At 38.4% G+C, this 14,399-nt stretch overlaps 1 protein-coding gene across 1 annotated transcript in view; it reads right to left on the reverse strand.

The window, feature by feature from the left end:
• Positions 1-14,399, reverse strand: part of LOC124554726 (inositol 1,4,5-trisphosphate receptor) — a 348,395-nt gene that overhangs the window by 118,184 nt on the left and 215,812 nt on the right. The window contains exons 30-31 of the mRNA XM_047128370.1: positions 6,994-7,105; positions 1,207-1,312 (exon numbers count right to left, since the gene is read on the reverse strand). Coding sequence (XP_046984326.1) covers positions 1,207-1,312; positions 6,994-7,105 — 218 coding nt within the window. The remainder of the gene's footprint in view (positions 1-1,206; positions 1,313-6,993; positions 7,106-14,399) is intronic.

The following is a 14,399-nucleotide window of genomic DNA, read 5'->3' on the forward strand; positions in this document are numbered from 1 at the left end:
CAGAGCACAGCCACACATTGGAGAAAGACAGGAAAGGAAATCAGCCATGTTGTTCCAAAGGAACCATCCTGGTCCTTGCATTAAAAAATTTAGGAAAACCAAGGAAAATTTAAGTCCGGATGGTCAGACAGAGATCTGAACTGCTGTTCTCCTGAAAATGACTCAAGTGTCTTACCACTACATGCCTTCACTCAGTAGGTATGTTGTATGTGAGAAGTGCAGAATGTTTTCTTGACAACTCTATTGGTACAATGCCAATGGGGTATAATACATAGTCTTGTCTGTTATGCAGCCAATGTACTTCCTGAGATATTGATGATGTCTTCATCAACCACACACATCGCATCGCTCACATCTTCATGGGAGATGATACATTAAACCTTCCACCAGGGTGCCTCTGTGAGCCCCGCTCTCTCCACTGCTCATCCTCTCTGGAAGGTGGTACCATGGATTCCACGAGAGGACATCGTCTTCACATCATTCACTGCATCCAATTGTTCTAACAGGAAGTCTTTTTAATACGCCACACACAGAGTTCTGTCCCACACCTCGGAAGACTTCCAGTGAGAATATATCGATACAGAATGGTACTACTAACCTTAACAGCTAGCCAGTGACTGTTTCTTACAACAGCTAGCCAGTGAATAAGTTTGTGTAAAGCACAATTCAGAAACTGATCTATCACAGCAACATTGAAGGACTCATTCCTTTCCAAGTTATGAATAATCAATGTTTCAACTTGTATACATTGTAAATAAATGAGCTGAGCTAATGTTTTATTCATTTCAAAGACATCTGAAGTGTTAAACTACTTTGTACACTATAGACACAACACTTCCAAATGAAAGCATTACCGCAATGAAGCTTCCTGTGAATTTAATTGAAGGAACCTGTTGACAGTACCCCAAGAACATAGTCAACAACAACTGGTTCAAGATGAAGATTACAGTGTGGCTTCACACAAAATCATGATTGCATACCACTGAAATGATGATAATATATGAAGATTTAATATATATGAATCGAGGCAGATAATAAATATATTTCAGTATTGTTAATATATTGCAAATAGCATTGACTTACACAACTGCACTTTTTTCCTGAACACTGAAAACAAAATGTGTAAATTCTGAATATTCATGTGTGTACTTCAAAATTTCTCTTTCATCTGAAAAACACAATTGCAATATTTTTCTAGTAACTTACCACCTGGTCCATGTGTAACTGGTGGCCTTTTTGTGCTTGGCTCTACTGGATCTCGCTTTGCACCCTCAAAGTAACGATTCAGCAGACTTGCTCGAAGACTGTCACCCTGACAATCAGAGGATAACTAATGTAAGCAACATGATGAGTTCCTATTGCAAAGCCATCAAGCTCTCAAAGTGTTCAACATTTAAAAATTGATATCTTAACAGATTACATCTTGACAAATGATTTGAAAGAGATTTACACAAGCAACTGCTACAAAAACAATGGGTATAACAGCCTGTATCTCATGCATACTTTCAGCACTTATTCTATTGCAAGCAGTAAGTAGTTTGCTAGAACAAACAGTTAATAGTCGTGAAACTTATTTCTGCAGATTAAGCATATGACATTAACAAACCATTATCTGTGGCATGAGTGCCCTTTCAGACACTGCAAAAAATGTTATTTCTGAAGATTGACTCTAAACAGTGAATGAATATTTCAATCCAGAATATGCTGTTGTATTGACACTAACTAATACTGTTTGTCTTTTATGCAATAGTAAGAGATCAATATTCATGAATGGATCTTAAAAGAAAGTCTAAATACTTGAAATTAATTAACTAACAAATTTGTTTGCATGGCCATCCTCCGTAGCAAGCAGAGAACTACTTGTTTTTTAAATAAAACTGCCTTTTCCTGCTGGAACTTAATTTATTTTTCCCATATGTGTTTCACTTTTTTGTTGCTCTAAGGCATCATCAGTGGGATCTATAACAATACTGTTTTGTTATTTTTAGATTAACAAACATTTCATGTCGCCATTTTTTTATGTAAAAATGTAATTACTTATGAGTTGTTGTGATCTATGTTTCCTCTCATCTGGTCTGGAGGTCACACTACCACTTTATTACCGAGATATATGCACAATTTTGAGTTCTGACTTTTTCCCATTGTTAACCATTTTTATCCTTTTTTGTGGTGTATTATTATTCTTTTGCCACTCGATATAACCATTTCTTTGGACACGGTGCTTTTAACAACGTAAATATTGTAACTTCAATATGTTGTTTCCACCTCTTTGGTTTGTTTATCTACATGTTGTGAACCTTCTTCAAAACCAACTTCTATTCATAATGTTGATATCATATGTGTTTATAAGAGAGAGAGAGAGAGAGAGAGAGAGAGAGAGAGAGAGAGAGAGAGAGAGCTGAAGTGTGTGTGTGTGGCTTGAGTTGTAGGGAGTTGACTATGAATGTACTAGCTGCTAGCAAGTGGTTGAAAGCTTTGGTGACAGCTGGCTTGGCTTTTCGTTTCAATGTTCTGTGAAAGGGTTCTTGGATAAGTGAGTGTAAATATGTTGGGTGGTATTATTATTATTATATTGGATGATATTATTATATTAATCCTCTTTGGGAGCATTATTCTATTATTTTATCTTTTAGTGTAAACAATGAATTGTTTGGCATGTGTACTTGATCATTCAACAGGTTTGTTCTTTCTGCTTTAGTTTTCTTCTCTAGTAGTTGGTTTGTAGTTATGTTCTCTTAGGTGTTCTGCAAATGTGGAGTGGTCTGTCCCATATTTCCAGGCTCTCGTGTGTTCTTTGTATTTGACATCAAATGTTCTACCTGTTTGCCCTATGTATCTTGCCTTCACAAGTGTTACACTGTAGTTGATATATACCTGCTTTCTGGTATATGTCTCTGTTTTATGTCGGTTTTGGGGTGTCTTTTTGTATAGAATTGTCTGTAGTGTATGCTATGTTTATTCCCTTTCTTTTGAAAATGTTGGTGATTTTAATTAATTAACATTTCTGTTGTTTGCAGTTCAAGTACAGTGAGTACCTTACTAAGATACTACAAAATCCTGGGCAGAATACAAACAATGGAATGTGTAACGATACCCAGTACCATAGAGTGAGAGGGAGCGGAAAAGGTTACAAGTTGGAGGTAAGGCACGAGATGGAGACAGGGTTATGCAACCAGAGGGAGCTCACTCTGGTGCAGGCATGGATCACATATAGTAGTGAAAGATGAGATGCTAGTGGGGACAGGGTAGGGGGGGGGGGGGGGGGGGGGGGGGAAGGCGGCAGTAAAAATTAAAAATTTAAAAATCACACACGTATTACACAAATCAAACCGAGGAGCTCAGAGTGATGTAGTGGTAAGTGAAGAACTGATGGAGGCTGAGAGGGAGAAGGGGTGAGGACAGGTTGCAATACCTATACTGTACAACTATGATGTAACATGAACAACACTTATTATATAAACTTTATTTATTTATTTAAGTCACCTATTTGTGTCCATCTGTATATAGGGGCTAATCTGAGGAAATGCTGTAGGAATTTTGATTTTGTTATCACTAATAGGTATACTGACTCGTGAGGAAGGTTTGTGTATATAATTTATAAATATTTCGTACAAATTGTCTGCATTATGATGAATTAAAGTTGTGAAAATGGTGCCACTGCCACCTAGTGAGCAGCCACCATAACTCGAGAGACCAGCAGTGACTTGAGAGTGCAGCAAGGGTCACTAAATTTGCATCTGGTCTGGTGGTCTAGTGGTAGAGTGGTAGAGTGTGTGGCTGGAAATGAAAAGGTTGTGGGATCAAATCCTAACTGTGTTTTTTTTACCTTGCATTTCCTTTTCAATGATGTGATTTGCCAGAAACAAAACATAGCTAAGATTCCATGCTAAACAGTAGTTCCCCTTACGATGGTTGGATAACTGTTTACGGACCTGCAAGTCACTTATGCTGCATACAACTGATGGCAAGTGCTTTAAAACAACTGCACAGTGAAAAAACATGCAAATCCAAAACCTATAGCTTTCAATTCTTTACGCCTAAAGTAAAATGTTTTCCAAACATTTACTTCAGCAAGGGATGTAGGTTTGCTTCATTTATAGAAAGAAAGTTCTACAGTGGAGTAGCAAGTGACTCAGTTTTCAGTTTTCTGCTTTGCTCAGGTTAAACATAGGTGTGAATATGACTCACTGGGTGATGAGATGAAAGATATTATTTGTTTGGACACTTTCAAATTACACACAAGACTGGTAAATGAATCTCCACAGCGGAGAAAGAGATTTAGGGCTTTTAAAGATTATAAAGATATGGGCATGATCTTCTTAATGGAATTCAGAAATTTCTTGTGGATAAATGCACAAGATTTCAAAATACTTCTACATTTGTTTGAGGGATGTAGTTAAAAATATGAAAACAATTTCAGACTGCCAATTTCTGCTTCCTTCAGATTAGCAATCACACCAGTGAGTTACCAAACTTTGAAGTATCTTAATAAATATGACCAATAATGAAAAGAAAACCAGCTCGTTACCGAGCTGTGACATGAGAATAATAAAATATTTTTAACCTGCAGATTCCCTGCAATCGCTCGAGAACAATTGCACAGTGAAAAACATGTGAATCCAAAATATGTGGTGTTTTACTTTTTATGTTAAAAGTAAAATATTTTCCATAATAATACTTCAGCAACTTTGCTTCATTTACACACAGTACAGTCTTTCAACAGCACAGCAGATTACTCAACTTCCAACATTCTGCTATCCTTGAATCAAACCTAGACGTGGACACAATTCTTTTCGTGGCACAGTAAGGAAGTCTGTCACAAAAGAGTTCACAACAAAGAATGCCCGGAAGGGACTGTGCCCAATTGAGAAGGCGGAAAGGCACAAAGTTAGCATGCTGGCAGAACAACAGCTACCAGTCTGTGTCCAGCTTTTGGTGATAATTTTGCCTCACTCTTGCCTCCAGTTACTTCCACATTGAAGTATATTAAATGAGTCTCAGATGAAACTGGCATTTGCTATAATTACGTTGCCAAGAAGAGATTTTGTACAGCATACAATATGAAGAGCATGATTGCATTATTTTGGCATTATTTTGGCCAGCACTGCCACCACAGCACAAACTCTTTGACTTCCACCAGGCAAAGTAACAGATTAGAATTGTAATATACTGATGAACTAGTGTTTTGTGACGTTTACTCAAGGTAAGGGTTTATTGAAATTACATGTGTTAGATACGCATCTTTGATCAGCATCACTTCACTAAAGTTAGGATCCTATTCATAATTCACAACTGTTCCGAATGATCCTAAAAGTGATGATGTTTCTTAATCAGTTAATTTTTTTCATTTGAACAATAATGCTATTTTCAAGTGCTCCACGTGTCCATCATAATTAATACTTTCATTTAATACCAAATTATATTTATTTAACTTTGCTTCAAAAAGTAATACAGAGTATATTTTAATTGCTATCCAAATTTGGGCCTGAAAAGTGTCTTGCAAAGTAGGTTGTGTGCCACACCAGTTTAAGGGCCACCCTAATGTTCTAGGTACTATGCATCAGTGAGCACTTATTAAAAAGCAGTGTGTCTATATTTTACATGATCATTCACTTTAAAATTGTCTGTTGAAGATTGTGTAGTGGAGGACAACTGACTGACAGTTCCCAGACTTTAGACAATGGCGACATTGTGAGACCCAAGTTTATAATCGGCATAAACAATGTTCTAATAACCTACAGCAAGGCAGCCAGATGACGTCGTCAACAACTGTCAATACTTCAACAGATGCACACACTGTCAATAAAATTCTTCTGGGCTTGGAACCGCATTGTCAACTATAAAATTCCAACGTTTCGGCGACTATTATGAGATGCCTTCCTCAGGATGTATTGCTAACTGCTTAATGGGCACTAGTTTGCTTACTTATGTATTATGGAGGAGTGCTGTCATTGGATATGAGGGTGAGGAGGAAGGGTATTAGGTGTTCTTTCATCGGTCTTTGTATTGCATGTCGTCACTGGTGGAAATAGGCGTTTTCCATTGGAGTTTCCTTCACTGCTTGCCATTGGTGGAAATCAGCATATAGGAAAATTGAGCAGCGACTGCTGCACAGCATTGTTTAATAATTGCCTAGTATCAACTAGGATGCATCAGCACTCTGCGTGCCCTCCGCCGCTGTGGCCTACCGCACGCCTGTTGCTTTGCAAGATCTGTCCTTCTGCAAAGCTATCACTGCTGGCAGCCAAGACGCTGGGAGCCGGTACCCGTCTGCTCTGTCCATGTTGTCAGGTTGCATGGCTATTTCTATAGCCTCTCTGATCTTCCTCCTCAAGCTAAAAGGCTGTTTTGCCAGTGTATGGGCCTCTCGAAATTCGATCTTCATCCTGCAAACTAGTACCCATTCAGTAATTAGCAATACACCCTCAGGAAGGCGTCTTGTAATAGTCGCCGAAATGCTGGAATTTTATAGTTGACAATGCGGTCCCAAACGCAGAAGAATTTCATTGACTGTGACAAAGGCTGCAGAAGCCTACATTTGCAGATGCACACTCTGTCATTGCAGAGCAATTCTGGAAGGAGACACCCCCCCCCCCCTCTCTCTCTCTCTCTCTCTCTCACACACACACACACACACACACACACACACACAGACTAAACACTTATACTCCTCCCTTTGGTTGCATTCCATCCAGGATTTTCCAGCATTACATTTGTACCAAAGAACTCTTTCGGAAGAATATCAATTACTGAATAACTACGGGTACTGTCTGGATGACACAGAGATCATCAAAACCTTAGAAAAAAATCAGGTGTGCATCAGACAGATTTTCTTCTCGGTGAGTGCTATCAAAACTGGTAACACTCTACACAAGATCATTATGTCAGGCATCCCTTGCACCACCAAGACACACACACAGTCCTCCTCCCCCAGCCCCCCTCCCCCACCCCCTTCCATCCCACACCTAAGCTACAAAAATGTATTTAACTTACCTTTTCACCATACTCTGGATCAATTGCCATCATTTCACGCAATGTTTTCAAAACTTTGACACACAGTTTTTCTTCTTTCTCTTCTAGTAATTTTTCTGTGTGTTTTATCAACCTAAAATTTGAGGCATCACAATTTTAAAAACCCAAAAGAGAAACAAAATTTGAAATACTATTTTATACAGAAACTTTATCATGTTACACTGAATATAAAAAAAGAGACATAAAATCGGTTGCGGCCAATAGCTGAAGCTTATTTTTGGTACTACAAAAGTCAAAATGCATATTATAAATGTAGATGTAAAGTTATCGTACTGCTTGTAACATACAAAAGTAATGGACTGTTTTTGTTTTTTCAAGATCCATACAACCTTTAATAATTTTTTTTAAACTTGTAAACCATACAGTTTATATAAGTGTTTTTTTAATGTACAATAAGGCAGTGCACTTGATTTCTCACTTTTTCATCATATCATCTATGACAACAGTGTACTTACACCTGCAGGTAACTTTAATCTGCTCATGAACCACCTTGAAGCTGTACTGGCCCATTTAACAACCAAAAACAAAGAAATAGTGGTTGCTGGTGACTTCAATGTAGATTTCCTTAAAGACTCTCCCAATACGAACTTATTTGCATTAGTAACACTATCATTCAATTTAATTCCCACTGTAAAGTTCTCCACTAGGGTAGCCAATTGCTCACAAACAACCATTGATAATATCTTTATAGAAAAGTCCAATGAACAAAATTATACTACAAAACCAAATCTGTTAAATCTGAGCTCAAGAGGGTAATCAATAAGCCAAAAATTGATTATTTTGGGATACTCCTCACAGGCATTCACTAGAGTGACATTTACAGTGCTCATGGCATGAATGAAAAATATAACACTTTTGCTCATAAAGTGCTTACCTTATTTGAACACTGTTTTTCACCAAAAATAACCAAGGTTAGAGCAAAGTCTACAAAGAAGCCATGGATTACTCAAGGAATATAGGTATCTTGTAAAACACAAAGAAAACTATATCTGTCAATCCAAAACAGTTTTGATGTTGATGCCATAGTACACTACAAGAAATATTGCAAAATATTAAAGACTGTAATACGGACATCAAAGCAAATATATTACAATTATATCAGATAACAAAATAAAGACAATATGGGATATAGTGAAGGAGGAGACTAGTAGAACCAGACATGAAGAGGGACAAATAGCATTAAGAGTAATTGATACATTGATGACAAGTGTGTATAGTGTTGCAGAATTTTTCAACAAACATTTTCTAACTGTTATTGAAGAGATGGGGTTGTCAGGTTCTGTAGATGCTGTTATGGAATACCTCAGACCAAACATTTCAAGAACTTCCATAATATGAATTTGACCATCACTACCCAAGCAAAAGTAATGTCCATCATAAAATCTTTAAAACCAAAAATGTCTAGTGGGTATGATGAAATATCAACAAAGTTAATTAAATAATGTGATTCTGAGTTAATCAACATATTAAGCTATCTGTGTAACCAGTCATTTATCAGTGGAATATTTCCTGAATGGTTGAAATATGCTGAAGTTAAGCCACTGTTTAAGAAGGGAGATAAAGAAATAGCATCAAATTTCCATCCAATTTCACTTTTGCCAACATTCTCAAAATTTTTAGAAAAGGTAATGGACAATTGGCTTTATAACCATCTTATCACAAATAGCATAATGTCAAAGTCACAGTTTGGATTTCTAAAGGGTTCTGATATTGAGAAGGCTATATACACTTACAGTGAAAACGTACTTAATTCATTAGACAAAAAATTGCAGGCAACTGGTATATTTTGTGATCTGTCAAAGACATTTGACTGTGTAAATCACAATATCCTTTTAAGTAAATTAGAATATTATGGTGCAACAGGAAATGCTGCAAAATGGTTCAAATCGTATATCTCTGGCAGGAAAAAAAGGGCATTATTAGGAAAGAGAAATGTATTAAGTATTAGGCATCATCCAACTGGGAACTAATTACATGTGGGGTCCCACAAGGTTCCATCTTAGGGCACTTAGTTCTTTTTGTCTATATCAATGACCTATCATCAGTAACATTACCAGATGCCAAGTTTGTTTTGTTTGCTGATGATACAAACATTGAAATAAATAGCAAATCAAGTGTAGTCTTAGAAAAATTGGCTAATAAAATATCACTGGTTCCTAGCCAATTCTTTGTCACTAAACTTTGAAAAAACACACTACATGCAGTTCAGAACTTTTAAGGGACGTCCCACGAGTATATGCCTAACATACGATGACAAGCAGATAGGAGAAGTGGACAGTGTTAAATTCTTGGTATTACAGCTTGATAATAAATTCAACTGGGAGGAGCACACCACAGAACTGCTGAAGCATCTTAACAAATCTCTATTTGCAATGCGAATTGTGTCAGACATAGGGGATATAAAAATGAAAAAGCTGGCATACTATGCTTACTTTCATTCCATAATGTCATATGGGATTACTTTTTGGGGTACTTCATCAAACCAAGCTAAAGTTTTCTGGGCACAAAAACATGCAATAAGAGTTATATGTGGTGTGAACTCAAGAACATCCTGCGGAAGCCTGTTTAAAGATCTAGGGATACTAACAACTGCTTCCCAATATATTTATGCCCTTACTGAAATTTGTCACTAAAAATACATCACTTTTTCAAATAAACAGCTCAATTCATGGAATCAATACTAGAAATAAGAATAATCTTCACAAGGATGTACAGTCAGTTACTCTTGTACAAAAAGGTGTGCATTATTCAGGAACATAAATTTTCAATAACTTGACAGCAGCCATAAAAAGCTTAACAACCAATAAAATTCAGTTTAAGAGAAGCCTAAAGGATTTATTGGTGGCCAACTCCTTCTACTCCACTGATGAATTTCTCAGTAGAACCAATTGATATTGTGTGTGTGTGTGGGGGGGGGGGGGGGGGGGGGGGGGGCGGCGGCACATGTGTGTGTTTAAGTACAATCTAACTTCTGCAAAATTTCAGTGCAGTAATGTGTTCAATGTAAATAAGTATTGTAGTAGTTCTATTATATGTTTATTACCTTATAAATAAATAAAACTTTTTTTTTAATTTAGTGAACGAGTGTTTGTAAAATGATTCTTTCATATAGTGTTCATTAAAAAAAATGATGATCATTCCACTTGGGACCTGTGAAAGGTACATTAGCTTATTTATTTCAGTTGTAAATATTTGTCGTGTATTATTATTTTTCTGACATCTTCCACATCCTGGAGGACCTCCGCACTACGGATCAATTGGAATGAAAGTAAATCTAATCTAATCTACACTACTGGCCATTAAAATTGCTACACCACGAAGATGACATGCTACGGATGCGAAATTTAATCGACAGAAAGAAGATGCTGTGATATGCAAATGATTAGCTTTTAAGAGCATTCACACAAGGCTGGTGCCGGTGGTGACACCTACAACGTGCTGACATGAGGAAAGTTTACAACCAATTTCTCACACACAAACAACAGTTGACCAGCATTGCCTGGTGAAACATTGTTGTGATGCCTCGTGTAAGGAGGAGAAATGCGTAACATCACGTTTCCGACTTTGATAAAGGTCAGATTGTAGCCTATTGTGATCGCGGTTTATCGTATCGCGACATTGCTGCTCGCTTTGGTTGAGATCCAATGACTGTTAGCAGAATATGAAATCGGTGGGTTCAGGAGGGTAATACGGAACGCCGTGCTGGATCCCAATGGCCTCATATCACTAGCAGCCGAGATGACAGGCATCTTATCCGCATGGCTGTAACGGATCGTGCAGCCACGTCTTGATCCCTGAGTCAAAAGATGGAGACGTTTGCAAGACAACAACCATCTGCACAAACAGTTCGACAACATTTGCAGCAGCATGGACTATCAGCTCGGAGACCACGGCTGCGGTTACCCTTGATGCCGCATCACAGACAGGAGCCCCTGCGATGGCGTACTCAATGGCGAACCTGGGTGCACAAATGGCAAAACATCATTTTTTTGGATGAATCCAGGTTCTGTTTACAGCATCATAATGATCGCATCCGTGTTTGGCAACATCGTGGTGAACGCACATTGGAAGCGTCTATTCGTCATCGCCATACTGGCGTATCACCTGGCGTGATGGTATGCGGTGCCATTGGTTACACGTCTCGGTCACCTCTTGTTCGCATTGACGGCACTTTGAACAGTGGACGTTACATTTCAGATGTGTTACGACTCGTGGTTCTACCCTTCATTCGATCCCTGCAAAACCCTACATTTCAGTAGGATAATGCACAACTGCATGTTGCAGGTCCTGTACGGGCCTTTCTGGATACAGAAAATGTTTAACTGCCGCCCTGGCCAGCACATTCTCCAGATCTCTTACCAATTGAAAATGTCTGGTCAATTGTGGCCGAGCAACTGGCTCGTCACAATACGCCAGTCACTACTCTTGATGAACTGTGGTATCGTGTTGAAGTTGCATGGGCAGCTGTACCTGTGCCCACCATCCAAGCTCTGTTTGACTCAATGCCCAGGCGTATCAAGGCCGTTATTACGGCCAGAGGTGGTTGTTCTGGGTACTGATTTTTCAGGATCTATGCACCCAAATTGCGTGAAAATATAATCACATGTCAGTTCTAGTATAATATATTTGTCCAATGAATACCTGTTTATCATCTGCATTTCTTCTTGGTGTAGCAATTTTAATGGCCAGTAGTGTACTTTACTCTGCATGTATGTAAATTTTTGTAATATTGCAAGCTTATAATCAGTTTGGAGACACTACATCACAAAGTAATCATAGATGTGGTTTTTATGATTCTTGTAGGAATGAACTGAGAACTGAGAGTGCCTGTAGTCATACCTGTAATTAATAATTTCACTTTTCATTCCTCATATAGTACAAAAAATAACTTCGTATATAACTTGGTATAGCAACATCTAACCACAATGCATGTGTGCAGGACATACTGTTAGGTTATGGGGTAGGTGGGAAATCCTTACACAACACTCAAAAGCTGTAGAAGAATTTACAAGATACAAATGACACTGTAAAGTCAGAAATAACTGAAATGAGATGCATTGATGAACAGTAAAAGTTGGTACCAACGCAAGAAAAGAACAGAAGAGAAAATGAGAAGAAAGATAATAGATACACTGATTATGTGCATTCATTTTTTTTCATATTCACAACCATCAGTGCCAGGATCTGTTGAAATTTCTATTATATTTGACATTGAATATGCTGTGAAACTTCCCTATTTCCTGGCTAAAATCTGCTCTTTTTAGACACAATATGAAGCAAATTGTAATCACAACAATATAAAGAAAAAGCATACATTCCTACTCACTATAAAGAGGATACGTTGAGTTGCAAACAGGTACAATGAAAAGACTGTTACACAATTAACTTTTGGCCAAAGTCTTCTTCAGAAAAGGAAACACACACACACACACACACACACACACACACACACACACACACACACACACACACACACTCTTCACACAAGAAAACACGTCATGCACACGACTGCCATCTCCGGCAGCTCGGACCAGAATTATGTGTGCGAGGTGTGCTTGCTTCTGTGTGTGTGTGTGTGTGTGTGTGTGTGTGTGTGTGTGTGTGTGTGTGGTTTCTTTTCCTGAAGAAGGCTTTGGCCAAAAGATAATTATGTAAAAGTCTTTTCCTTGTGCCTGTCTGTAACTCAATGCATCATCTTTACGGTGAGTAACAATATCTCTCTTGCCTTACATTGTTGATATAATAAAGTGCAGTTTCCACTGTTTGAAATTGTAATCACAGTTAAAGAGGTAGTGCGTGTTTTCCTAGATTTATGAAAGGTGTGTTGTGTAGTATCACTTGGCTGTCTAATAGCCAAGATGCAACAACATGTAGTATCATCACAAATATGTGGTTACCATGTAGAATATTTGACTGGAAGTACCCAACTGTTAGAGTGGATACAAAATGTATAACAAAAATAAAGCTAACAATGGGTGTCCCCCCAAGGAAGCACAACAGGATTGCTGGTGTTTTCAGTACTCAATATTTATCAGATAGGGTCTGCAGCACACACCAATTGTCCGCTGACAGATGAAAAAATCTTGTTTTTATGTAAGACCCAGATCAGAAGTTGATGTACGTGGACTCTAAAATGCTCCTTATGAACAACCCAAAAAAGTGTTAGTGTAATCTCCCTTAATCTTTTTGAACATTCTCTCTATAAAGGCAAAACATTTATCGACAAGTATGGAACTGATTACGGCACCCTGCTGTCTTATCTTCAACTTATGATTCCTAGTGCATTTTCTTACTTAAACCTTGAATTGTGTCGTCTCCTCTGACACTTTCCTTATTTATGTTGCAATCACCTTTTGTCTTTAAGCAAACAAACAGTGCCCCAAAAAAGCTGGATTCACAGATATGTGGCAGATCTTAACTCCTTCCACTTCATCAAATGAAGAAGAATAAATTCCGATTGGTGAAAGTTGAAAACCATATGTTTGGCCCTGCAATTGTATGTTGTTACTGGACCCACAACGATTTCAATCTATGCCCACGACAGAAGCTATCAGGCAGTTTGTGATCTATATTAGTATCTATAAAATTAACTTCCCCAGTAATTTTAATACCAGCTTCAGCGAAGTCATCCATGAAAATTGAATAACACAATAAGCATTTAACTGGATACAGCCATTTATGTGTAATGAGGTAAAAATGAAAGAGTTGACATAAAGTGAACAAAAATTCTTCTTTCTGGTTGAGAATAATGAAGTATTTAGAAATAAAGAGTCAACTCACCAAAAGGCAGAAGCATTGTGTCGCCAACAGACACACAAACAAAAGGTGCAGAGCTTTGCTAGCAGTCGGAATGAAATTCCTTTCTCAAGCTGTAGGAGAAACTTGCACATGCACATGTACCTGTACCTGCACACACACACAATACTGGGTGGGGGGCGGGGGGGGGGGGGGGGGGGGGGGGGGGACAGTGAGTTACCTTAGGTGTAGGCCAGGGTGGTTACAGGAGCAAAGGATGTGCTGCAAGGATAGTTGCCAAATGCGCAGCTCAGAAAAGCTGAGCTGGTTCTGGTGGGGAAGATCCAGATGTCACGGGTTGTGGAGCAGCCACTGAAATCTTGCATGTTGTGCTCTGCTGCATGTTGTGCCACTGTGTGGTCCACATCGTTTTTGGCAACAGTCTGGCAGTTGCTATTTATTCTGGTTGACAGCTGCTTGGTTGTCATCCCAATGTAAAACACTGTGCAGTGGCTGCAGCAGAGCTGGTATATAACATGGCTCGTTTTACATGTGGCCCGGTATCCAATGGGGTAAGATAAGCCTGTGATGGGACTGGAGTAGGAGGTGCTGGGTGGATGATTAGGGCAGCT

Source organism: Schistocerca americana, chromosome X, assembly GCF_021461395.2.
Source record: "Schistocerca americana isolate TAMUIC-IGC-003095 chromosome X, iqSchAmer2.1, whole genome shotgun sequence".
In the NCBI taxonomy this organism is placed as follows: domain Eukaryota; kingdom Metazoa; phylum Arthropoda; class Insecta; order Orthoptera; family Acrididae; genus Schistocerca; species Schistocerca americana.